The sequence below is a fragment of the Eleginops maclovinus genome, chromosome 16, assembly GCF_036324505.1.
Source record: "Eleginops maclovinus isolate JMC-PN-2008 ecotype Puerto Natales chromosome 16, JC_Emac_rtc_rv5, whole genome shotgun sequence".
Lineage (NCBI taxonomy): Eukaryota > Metazoa > Chordata > Actinopteri > Perciformes > Eleginopidae > Eleginops > Eleginops maclovinus.
Window position 1 is genome coordinate 4,316,820 of NC_086364.1, and position 13,156 is coordinate 4,329,975.

General features: G+C 37.0%; 1 protein-coding gene across 1 annotated transcript in view; it reads right to left on the reverse strand.

The window, feature by feature from the left end:
* The window catches only part of LOC134877870 (syntaxin-1B), a 53,426-nt gene that overhangs the window by 19,929 nt on the left and 20,341 nt on the right, over positions 1 to 13,156 (reverse strand). The window contains exons 2-3 of the mRNA XM_063903542.1: positions 3,414 to 3,488; positions 3,187 to 3,286 (exon numbers count right to left, since the gene is read on the reverse strand). Of these exons, the coding sequence (XP_063759612.1) occupies positions 3,187 to 3,286; positions 3,414 to 3,488 (175 nt within the window). The remainder of the gene's footprint in view (positions 1 to 3,186; positions 3,287 to 3,413; positions 3,489 to 13,156) is intronic.

Consider the following 13,156-nt stretch of genomic DNA (forward strand, 5'->3'; position numbering starts at 1 on the left):
ATTTATATATATTTATTTTTATATTTTATAACATCTTTATACATTTTAAAATGGAGCAAAGGTGACGACAAAAAGGTTTACAACAACAACTAATTAGCTTAATCTAGAACTGTCTGGTACCGTTCGAGAGAAAAACTGAATATGAAATATTAATAAAACACTTCAAAATGCACCATTCTGGATAATGACAGCTTTTACTTTAGAGACAAACGTACATTTGACTGATAATACTTCTTTACTTACAACGACCTAACATTTTACAGCACAACCCCTTCTGTCCTTTTTACTTTGAAAAATGTTCTCATCAGCTTTTATTTAGTGGTGTTTTGACAGCATATTTCTTCCCTCCTTCTCTTTTTTGGAAATATAGAAATTGTGTTTAATCAAACTCACAGCAGCAGGTTAGGATTTGATTGGTGGAACGTGTTCTTTAATTAATTAGTGTTAACGAGGCAGATAATGATCGCACTCTCAAAGACACTCAAGTCCTTATGAATGGCTGTGGTTTCAGAAGCAGAGCTACAGTGGGGCAAAAAAGTATTTAGTCAGCCACCAATTGTGCAAGTTCTCCCATTTAAAAAGATGAGAGAGGCCTGTAATTTTTATCATAGGTACACTTCAACTATGAGAGACAGAATGAGAAAAAAAAATCCAGGAAATCATCTCTCATCTTTTTAAATGGGAGAACTTGCACAATTGGTGGCTGACTAAATACTTTTTTGCCCCACTGTACATCTGTACTCCTCCTCTCACTACAACTCCCATCATGCATTATTCAGGCATTTTGTGAGACGGAGAGTGAGCTGACCCAGAAATCAGGGGGAGAAGAAGAAGAGACAAAGCGACGTGTTTTCACTGGAGGGAAGAAAAAGAAGAGTGAGACATCTTTGTTCAAATATCTCACTTTGAGGGCACGATATTATGGGATGCATTTAATTTCATCGCAAATTGCTTAATTTCTCCTGAAATCAGAATTGTTTTCATCTAACTGCAAGAAACCTTATTAAACTATAACTACTGCAAGGTTTATTCAAATCAGTAAATTCCGTCTTTAAACTTTAAATAAATGTAATTTGTAAATTCTAGACACATTCTCTCTCTTTCTCAAATCTTTAAATGTTATATTTAACCATTGAAACTCTTCAAAATCAGTCATTTAAATCAAGATTAGGGTATACAAATGATGGAGGAATCCAAGTTGGAATTTATTTAGTTGTTTTCATTGCTGTTAAACTGCTGTCAATGGAACGTCTTGCTAATATTTCCACAATAAATGTGTTCCAAAGCATAAAGGATCTTTTTTAAAGAATATATTAAACATACTGTTGCCATGAAAGTAATTATTTTTTTCTATTTTAATTAGCTACATTTTACTAACATTTTGATTATTTTTGACATTTAATTTTGTAATTCTATTATATATTTTTTTATTTTGTGTGGGATCCGTAAAGTCCACTGATACAATTGGGTTTTGTGACATTGGGCTATACAAAATAAATGGAGTTTAGAATTGATTTAGACGGCAATTTATTATAAGTTGTAACTTAAAAATTGTCAAATCAATTTAATTTATTGATTACTATGCTAAGATAATATCACCAGGAATGTTTCTTTAAGAATATTTATTATTTTATTAAAATATATATATATATTGTATGTTTGAAACCAGTCGTGTGTTGCTCTCAGCCGATGAATAAAACAGAAATTATAAACATCCCTTATTAATTAGATTCTACATGTAAAGAAAGAGTAGAAGAAGAGTAGTTAAAGGTCGACGTCACTCACATGTCCCCTGAGGTTTACCTCCCATCCTTTCAGGGTCACTTCATGCACTTTAAATACTGCAGACGAGACTTCAAAGCAGCATGCAACACCACAGGGCGGGGGGCAGGGGTAATAACAGGGAGGTAGTAAACACATGTTTTTTGAAAGGATGGAAACAGAAAAAGAAAAATCATAATGCAACAACTGAAAACACCAACATGCAGAATAACAGAAAAATGCTAACTGAAATTAAATGACAGACATTTGCAGAGTGTAAAAGAATCGTGTGACACAGAGCTGCACAACTTTACAACGTATTATTTACTCAGCTTCATCTTTCTTCTTTTATTTATTTATTGATTGGTGTATGCTTTCTGCGCATTCTATCTTTATCCAAAATAAATGCTGCTTCGAAGCCTTTTCATTTCAAGTGGCAATCATATCTTTTCTTTAAATCGAAATATTTTGAAAATCATTTTCTGAGATTTTTTTTTATAATGTTGAGAAAAAGTCTGCATTAGTATGAATTTAATACTGAACAAAAGTCAAAGAAGGAATATTTATTCCAGTGCTTTTCTCAACGCATATTCTGGATTACAGTTGAAGATTAGTCGTACTAAAGGATGAAATATAATATTCATATAACATACATATATATATTTATAAGGGTTAGATAAATAAAAACGATAATGCCAGACAGCAAAGGCTCTGATTCTGATGCAGACCTTGACACATTACTGACATCAGGACATTACTGCTGAGTCATGAGGGCGACTGCAAGCTGCAACCTCTACACACTGCTGCAAGAGCTCCGTGAATCAACACAAATATATTCATTTAATGAATATGGAGCTGGGGCTATTCCAGCATGCAAAGTGCTGGCAGATAAATCCAGAAAATGCTACAATCAACATTTATATTGTAAAATATGCTTCCTTGTGGCATTGGGGCGGCCGGGTAGCCTCTAGATTTTTTTTTGTGCTTTTTTGTTAACATTTTTGCTGTTTTGTCAAGCTCCAATTATTGGAAACAGTTTTTCAATTTAAGATTAATAACATCTAAAAAAATAGCTGGAATTTTTGAAGAATATTTTGAGTATAAATCAGAATATTAAAAAAAATTAAAAAGCTGGAATATTACAGAAAAGGGGACCAACAATTCCAAGATAAAAGCATGTATATATACAACGAGACCGAATATTTTAAGGAACATATTTTGAACATATTTGGATATTTAAGAAAAAAAAGTCTGCATAGTTAACTTCGAAGTGATTAGAATAATAGCTCTATGTATTTTGCATCAACTGCAGCCTGTGTACATGATATTTCAGAGCAGACACAGACGTGATGTTTTGCAGCTGAGTGCAATTTGCCTTTTGTCGGAGCCTATGTGTAAAAGAGTGAGCATGCAGGTGTGTCTTACTCTCGTCAGGGTTGGGAGCGGCCAAGATGGCGCTGTGCTGCTTCTTAACCTGCTCCACATCCTCTGACAGCTTTTCTATACAGCCTCGGATCTCCTCCACCTGCACGTACATACACACTTTATTACACTCTCTACAGGAGCTGAGGTTAGAACGCCATTTGCATTTAAACAGACAAATCATGAAACTTTGAAATTATAGGCCAAAATAAGAGCTGTGTGTGTCTCACCTGTTCGAAGAACTCATCCATGAAATGGTCCCTGTCGACCTGCACCACTTCCTCATCATCATCGCTGTCCTTAGCCTGCAGACCCACAGGAAATACACATATTAATATTAGTGTCACGTTTCAGACACATGGATGTACAAGAATTAAGAAGTTCTAGGTCACGTTTCAGACACACAGGAAGTACACAAGTTACTTTTATCATGAGTCATGTTCTAGACACAGGGAAAACAGGACTAAAGTAACGCTGAGTCATGTTTAAGAATAAGGAAGTACACAAGTTAATATTACCATAGGACTTGTTTGAGAAACAGAAAATACATGAGTTAAAGTAACGCCGAGTCATGTTTCAGATACAGTAACATAAACAAGTTAAAGTAACGCCGAGTCATGTTTCAGATACAGTAACATAAACAAGTTAAAGTAACGCCGAGTCAAGTTTTGGACGCAGGAAACACAGAACAGTTAAAGTAACGCCGAGTCAAGTTTTGGACGCAGGAAACACAGAACTTAAAGTAACGCCGAGTCAAGTTTTGGACGCAGGAAACACAGAACTTAAAGTAACGCCGAGTCAAGTTTTGGACGCAGGAAACACAGAACTTAAAGTAACGCCAAGTCATGTTTCAGATACAGTAACATAAACAAGTTAAAGTAACGCCGAGTCAAGTTTTGGACGCAGGAAATACAGAACTTAAAGTAACGCTGAATCATGTTCCAGACACAAATATCATGCATAAAGTAATGCCGAGTCATGTTTCTGACACAACCAGCATTATCATTCAAGGGCTTCTTTTCCACACAAAAACTATTCTCACATCTTCCATCAAATTCAGATGTTTCCATTTTTCCAATTGTAACCTGAACTCCTGAGCTAAAAACTTTAAAAATAATAATAGTATTGCATCAGCGTCAATGTGCATGGTATTAAAATTGCACAAACATTTGCAATTAAATATAAAAAGATAAAAAAGGCACCACTGAGATACCAGATAATAAATAGGTTAAATTGATATGCAATAAAATATTGGTCTGAAAAAAATGAATGATTAAAAACCAGTGCGCAAAAGCCCAGTAAATGTGCACTATATGACAGATATGAAGTGATCAATATTTGTGTTGTTTTTCTCTCATTCCTCCGCATGCATTTTGCCTGAGTCCTACTATTTATGCAGCACACCTACATGTGTGACTTTTTCAGCAAAGTGTATTAAATAATTCAGTTTAATTTGAAGTAGTGAGCATGGACTAGATAAACGAGCTGCAGATGTGTGAGAGTTTGTAAATGGATGTTTTCAATAAGTTAACCGGTTATTATAACTTCAACTCATCAAGACTCTTCTTTTTTATTTGATTCTTTGTTCACAGTGGAGCCATGATGGAAACACAAGGTTTTCTTTAGGAAATGTACAGTAACACAGGTGACATACAGGCAGCAGGTGAGGCAGGCTAAAGCGATCCGTCGATGAAAGTAAACAGTTTCCAATTACACTGATTGGATTTCAATTGTTGCTAACAGAGACGAGTGTTTACAGTGAGAGTGTGTGTGTTTGCAGATAATGAAAAGCTCTTCAGATCAGTATTGATGTCCTTAATGCTATACTAACAGTAGCAGAGAGAGACAGGTGGATGATTATCCAATATTATCAGTGATGGGCAAGTCACTTCCAAAATGTAATACAGTACAGTATTTTAAAGTAATAAGTTACATTACATTATTACTGTCTCTGAACTGTAATGCGTTACACTACTTTTGCGTTACTTTGAGTTACTTTCACCAGAATAAATGCAAAAGTATGGCTTTAAATGCTAAAATGTAGTTTGTTGCAGCTCAATAATTAAAGCTCTCTATCTATCTGGCAGTACATGCTGAACATTAGGAAAATAGCTAGAAATTAAACTCCTGCTCCGTTTAAGAGGGCTGAATAATATGTGATACCGGTAACATTACGTCTCTGTGTGTTATTAACAACATGTTAGTGGAGCCTCTGCACGGCCCTGTGACCTGCTGTATATGAACGAGTCTCTATTCAACGTTAGCTCGCCTTGTCATTGGTGTGTTTACGGGGATTTGGCTAAAAGCCGGCGACTCCACAGAGGACAGAGGCTGCAGATCTTCAACACTCTGCCACAAGTCTCTGAACTTCTCGGGGTTCAAGCAGCAGACCCAGAGAAAGGTACCTTCTGGTGCTTTGGCCTGCGCTCACTCCTGCCTTTCTCTTTTCTCTCCTCCGAGCCTGCAGCTCTGCATTGTGAGCCTGCAGCTCTGCATTGTGAGCCTGCAGCTCTGCATTGTGAGCCTGCAGCTCTGCATTGTGAATCTGCAGCTCTGCATTGTGAGCCCGCAGCTCTGGATTGTGAGCCCGCAGCTCTGCATTGTGAATCTGCAGCTCTGCATTGTGAGCCCGCAGCTCTGCATTGTGAGCCTGCAGCTCTGCATTGTGAGCCCGCAGCCCGCAGCTCTGCATTGTGAGCCCGCAGCCCGCAGCTCTGCATTGTGAGCCTGCAGCTCTGCATTGTGAATCTGCAGCTCTGCATTGTGAGCCTGCAGCTCTGCATTGTGAGCCCGCAGCCCGCAGCTCTGCATTGAGAGCCCGCAGCCCGCAGCTCTACATTGTGAGCCCGCAGCTCTGCATTGTGATTCTGCAGCTCTGCATTGTGAATCTGCAGCTCTGCATTGTCAGCCCGCAGCTCTGCATTGTGATTCTGCAGCTCTGCATTGTGATTCTGCAGCTCTGCATTGTGAATCTGCAGCTCTGCATTGTGAGCCCGCAGCTCTGCATTGTGAGCCTGCAGCTCTGCATTGCGACCCTGCAGCTCTGCATTGTGAGCCTGCAGCTCTGCATTGTGAATCTGCAGCTCTGCATTGTGAGCCCGCAGCTCTGCATTGTGAATCCGCAGCTCTGTATTGTGAGCCCGCAGCTCTGCATTGTGAGCCCGTAGCTCTACATTGTGAAACAGGCTTACTGAGTTACTATTCTACCTGCACAATAATTTCTCTGGTGTTGGAATGTCTCGCAATGTTTGTGAATTCTTTGAAACTAAACACCACATCATGTCGGGTTAAAATGTGTTGTAACTGCGTTACTGAGAATTGTAACGTGTATTATATTACCCAAATTTCAGAAGTAATGCGTTATATTACTGCGTTACAGCAAAAGTAATACATTACTGTAACTCTGCTACTTTTGTAACGCCTTACACCCAACTCTGAATATTCTACATGTATATGTTCTTATCGTGTTTAATCATATGTTACTAAATAAAAATGAAGTTTGAAAAACTGAACTGAATATTTGGCCACAAAAAATGTATCCAACCCTGATTGGCTGTTACTGTATGTTTGAGGATATAAAAATGTAAAAATGTGGTGATGTTTAGCATCTAAGCTAATGTGCAGGCTATGGGACTAATGGATTACATGTTAACGGGTTTATGTAATCCGGATACAAAAAAAAAAGGTTACTGTATTCTATTACAATTACATCCTAAAAAAATAAGTAATCAGATTACTGTTACATTTTTACAAAAGTAGAGATTACTAGCTCGATTACAGTGTTGCAATACCTTTTTAAATAAAGACCCATATTTTATAGGTAGATGTACTGAATGCATTTTCTTTATAGTTTATATGTAGGCTACTTCTTTGTTCTAAATACATTTATTTTTTATGCAGAAAGTGGACACCTGATTTATTATCAAAAACATAGTCTGTGCTTTTCATTAAGCTTAAATGTACTACTAATATTACTTTGAATACATTTTTGATATGACATAACTTGGCTTCCTGTTTTCTAAGGTTACATTTTGTACATACACTTAAGTCAAATATATATATATATATATATATATATATATTATATATGTTCTCTTTTTTTTAATTTGCATTGCATGTGATATTGAGGTAATCCAAAAGTAATAGAAAGTAATCAGGTTACTTCTATATTTTGATACTCAGATTAGGTTACTGATTACATATGTTACAACAAATTACATTTTTAAAGTCACCCTCCCATTCCTGCTAGTGTGTCATAGCCACCAATGTAGGAACAATATACATGCAATGCAATCTAGTTCATCCTGTGTACTCCCTGTAGGCACTACTGAGGTGGGCAGCTGATTTCAGGAGGAGAAAAGGGGGCGGGGCCTGGGGAACAAAGGAGAGGGAATTGTTTGTTTAGGAATCTGGTGTTCGAGGAGGAAAAAGAGGAAGCTTGGCAGCCTGAGGGAGGGAAATGTGTAGATGTGGGTTGATTTCAGTGTGTTTAGCTCTAAGTGATGGTGTTACCTGAGGCTGCTAGAGGACCCTTTAAACAAAAGGAGTCTGAGTAAGTATACATTATTTTTCCCTTCGCAGCGACCGGTGAGTCACTTCCTTTGTGGATATTTTTCTTCTTTGGCAAAGTTTTGTTCCCTTGGATTATATTGTTTTGCTTTCATTGGACCTGTTTTTTGCTTTCAACTGGATTATACAGCTGTTTTAAGAAGACAGGATTTTGAGAGGGACATTTCCTTAACACCTTAAAGACACGTAACTCGTGACTTGTATTTTTTGTCTAGGAGCTTTTATCAAAGTTGTTTGAATGAAAGAACCAGTAGCTCTTGAATCCTTTTAGTGGTAGATACTTGAAATATAAGCTCCTTGTTACACTAGTATATTAGCATATTGTAGCATCCCTCCCTGCAGCTCTGTCTGTCTGCATCTCTTTGTGGTCATATTGCAGTTATTGTGTCCTTCTCTGCCCCCACAACCCCCCCTCACCCCCCTGCGTCACACTGGCTCTGCAGAGACAGAAACACAGAAGGGAAAAGTGTGTGTGTGTGTGTGTGTGTGTGTGCTTGTGATTGATTTTTTTTAAACATGATTATCATTATTATTAGTCAGATTTTCATTATTATGATGATGATGATGATGATGATGATTTAATGATTGTGTTATTATTTAATTTCTTCATATTATTATTAATAATAATAATGATTATAATAATATTACAATATTTTACTAATTTTTGTATAAAGATAAATCTGTCAAGTCAGAACAATAATTCTGAAACAGATACCAAGTGTAGTTTAAACGCTCTTAGCAATAAAAGACAACACATTTGTGGTGGGTGGCAAAAAGTCTTGTATGACAGTGACAATATAAAACATAAGCACCAACTGAAAATAACTTTTTGACTTCTCCTGCAGGTTAAACTCATCTTTATTTCCAAAGCCGACAAAACACTGTGCAAATGTCTGTACTCGAATAACCAGAGTTCTTCTTATCCTAGGGTTAAAAAGTTTCTTTCCACCCCTCACACGCAAATAAGGAATGTCTACCAGTGGACACATTTCTAGCATTGCACCATAGATATCGTCATATTTGCAAATATCCCTCTGGAGAAATTCAGCAAAACTTTAGAAAACCAAGAGTCTTTGATAAAATAAAACAAATAATGAATAGCAAATGTTACATACGCTAAGTCTTTATTAAGCTTATAATAACGTGCTTATGATAGGAAGTGTGTGTTTTTCTAGCCCAACCTTGGTATTCATCTGTATATCTGATCTGAGCGCAGTTTTATTTCTTCAGCCAAACAAACATGACGTCAGTGACGGTTATAAATAGCTGTGATGCATTCAGACCCATCTGCAGCCAGCCAGTACCTGAGGCATCATGGGTAGTGTAGTTCTGCCTGGCTTTTAACTGTGATACACAGAGAAACTCATCGCCCTGTCCCGGTTTCCCCCTACAGTAACATGCCTCCAGTATCCCTCCAGGTAAAAAATGACAAATATTGACACTTTTTTAAGATTTCCTTGTAACAACCTGCGGAATGAGACCGTGCATTGTACTCAAATTCTGCCACTTCGATTCCTTTTGAGTGGTGACTCAACAACAAATTCTGCATCAGGAAGGCTGCATCAACTCTGTAATGGGCTAAAAACAATATCTGAAAATGTATGAAAACAGTGTTTTTCTATAAACCAGAGGGAAGAAATGATTCTTTATTTTTCGTGAGAGTTAAAGTAAATGTATTGTTTAAAAGTCACCATAATGCAGGAAACAGAGTCAATGAATCTGAAATGTGCTCTTACCGTCTGTTTCCTTTTTTTCTAGGGTTAAGTCTGCTTAAAGACAACAAACTTATAAAATCAGACATCATCAGCAAAGAAGTGGTCTAAAATGAAATTGTTTAATTTGGTTATCTTGGCTACACTTGGTTTGGTTAGCTTAGCTTAGCATAAAGACTGTTAGAAACGGCCAGCCTGGCTTTGGCGGGCCATTTGAAACAGACAGCTAACAGCCAACACCTGTCACTCAAGGAGGCCACACTCCTAAAAGAGCATAATTTTAGGTTCCGAGTTGTCATGAAAGGAGAAATGAGCTATATCGACCAAAGCTATTTTTGTAATGTGCGTAAACATTGCTTATATTTTTGGGGAATATATCAATCCCTTTTTTTGATGAAGAAAAACAGAACTACTGTATTAAGTTCAATAACCACTGCAATAGATGCAGAAATGCAAGATGCAGAAATTTGAGATTACAAAATATCCCAATAACATTGACGTGAATCGTGTAGATCCGAAGAGGTTTTTTTAAGGGGGAGGGGGGGGGGCTGACCGACGACTGACCGACCAACCGACCAACCGTAGACTGTATAACCGACTGTATAAGGAGCAAGAAACAAGTTTGCTATCTTCACAATAAATAAAATCTTTGTTCAAATGACTCGCGTTCCACGACCACCGACCAATCATAAGCAAGATAAACCACAGCGCGCGTTTTTTTACCCATCGGTCCCTCTTGGAGTGGAGTGCTCAGTCGTCAGCGAGTGGTTCTTCTGGACAATTTTCGGGATACGTTACAGATACAAGTTTTGAGGTAAGTCTAGTAGCAGGTACTCTGGCAAAAACATTGTATGCTGTATCATTTTAACGTTGCTGAAGTCAAATTATTTTAGCCAAATAAAGTGTATTAACATGCTTAAGCTTATCAGCTTGTTAGGTTGCTAGCTAACCTCAGTGAATTGTGTTAGAGTTAGCCTAGCTAGACCAGTTCTACGTCACCTCGTTCAATGCGAAAAGAATGCGTTTGTGAAGGCTAATCTCCACAGCATCCGTCCTGTTATCTGATATTACTGGCGGCTATGTCATTGTGGTCAGATATGAGACGGATGAAAACGAACACGTAATGAACAAATACACATCCGTGTGTGGTTTAGTGAGTAGCTAGTAGTGGTGCAACGGATCACGTGATCCGTTCGGATCAATTATTTCGGTTTCATCAACTTTTTAGTAGTTACGAAAAGTTTGGAGTTACAAACTAAATCTACAAACGCTGGCGACCGTGTGTAGAGTTTGTTTAAAGTTCTCTTAAGCACATATAACGCTTCACTGTTGGAAATGACATCATTCATATTGCGCTGTGTTATGTACACAAGACGCAGATGCCTTTGAAACACGCGATCTAAAAACGAAAACATGTTTTATATGTAGTAACAATTGTTGGCAATTGGCAGGTTTAAGATCCAGATTAGGTTCATGGTTGTGAATTATCTATGTAAATCGACTCTATAGATTACACGTTCATTCTACATGTTGAATGATGATAGCGTAATAAAAATATAGGCTATACATACAATGACAAAACTGCCGGGATGATTGAAGTTTGGGGAGGTAGATAGGAGGTTGTGTTTTAACATTAGTGCAGCTGGAACTAGGGACAAAGCCCAACGACAGGAAAATCAGCTTGTAATCAGAGAAAGGAGGGTTGAGTTTGGCTGCCAGCCATCTACCAGTGCTGCTAGTAATAGGGCAGAGGTGGTGGAGAACGATAGTGTGGCCCGAAAGAGGCACATTGCCAAGCAGCGAAAACGGGCCCTTGAAAGGCTTGTCCAGGCCAAAAGGAGGAAAAAATGAAAATAATATTATGTTGATATGTTGCCAAATTTGCCCAATGGGATTTACTGTTTTCCTGTCCTGAATGCTTTTCACATTCAAAATGTTTTTAACTGACCAGTTTATGGGTCAATAAATGTGCCATTGTTACCATAAGAAAATGTTGTCTTTTCCCTTTATTTTCTTATGGGAGTACACCAGAATGCTTAATTTACATGTTAAAATAGCTAAATTTGGCTGGGGGGGGGGGGATGCCCCCAGACCCCACTACAACAGTTTAGTTTGTCACCTTTTTCAGCCCTTCTGAGTTTGCAGGTATGATAGATATAAGATAGAATGTAGAAGACCAACCTTCACATAGATAAATAATGTATACCTTCGTAAGAAACTACAGCTTTTACTGGTTCTCAACCTCTAAAGAAAATGTACTGTATATATTTAGAGTTTGTGTCTCAAGAAGAAGCAGTCTTGCAGCCTTCAGTTTCTATACGCGTGCCGAGGAGCATCATGGGAAACACGTCTGCTCTCAGCTGATAAGCTCCATAACAAAGAGGGCAGAAGAGCATTGGCTGATGGGAAATATCTTCCTGCAGCATCCTGTTGAATCAGGTTGTAGAAACAAGAACATTATTTACTGCTGTTTATCTATCTGCCCTTTAAACTATTATTCTCTTCTTTTTTTGCATTTCGAAGTCATTTTATTATTATTGTTTATGATTGTTGTAAACTTATTGGTACAGGCTCAACTTCTAAAATATTGTTTTAATCATCCTGATGTTATGAAGTTCTATGTGCATTTAATGATATTTAATAAGAATAACAATTGAATAGATAAATAACAACACAATAAATAAAATAGTAATAATAATCATGATACAAAAATAATAAAAACAAGCAATTCTATATTAAGTATAATAAAACCAATATAAAAAATCTAAAATGTAAATAATAAGTTTGACAAAGTGAGCATGAATAGTATTACATATTTTGTGTACAGGTAGTGCTCTGAGCTGCAGAAAATACAAATTAAGATCAAATAGGTTATACTGTCCTTATGTAAAGTCCCTAAGACTCTAACCTGGTACATGTCTATGTGTTTCTCATATATTTTTCTCTGTTAGTTCGTTATTTTGATCCCTTGCAGCACAATATCTCAGAAACTAGGTCGCTCTCATTTTTCATTTTACTGCAAGGGAAAAAAAAGTACACCGGCGAACTAATTATTCACATTTGCTGGCAGTAATGAGTTCATTCATCGTTGATCATTGAGGATGTGTGAATGAGAGTCAGCTGATCTCAGGTGTTGCCTGTGAGCAGTTTCATCAAATAAAGTTCATTATTCCACCTCAGCATATTAATTAAATAAAGCCTGTATGGAGGAGGGAAGCTACCAAAGTAAAAAATAACTAAATAACCTTCAATGTACAAAACATTTTTTAAATTAATGTGCCGATTATTGAAATAATAAAGTGATGAAAATTGATATTTCCTATTTTAATTGACATGGATTCAATTTAAATGCATGCATGTATATATTTATTATGGATCAGTTTATGAATCATTGAAAAAATAATGCCTACATTTATTTGTGATATTATTTAAAATATACTGTCTTATTTATCCAGTAATTAATGAATTTTATTCTTAGTATTTTGGCAGCTTTTGTCCTTCGTTCCAACATTGGTTTCCTGCCTTGAATATTTTAAGAAAAAAACACACTAGTTTATGAGTGCTAAAGAAAGGAACATCCCAGGAAACCAGTAAACAACTCTCTCTCTCACACACACACACACACACACACACACACACACACACACACACACACACACACACACACACACACACACACACACACACACACA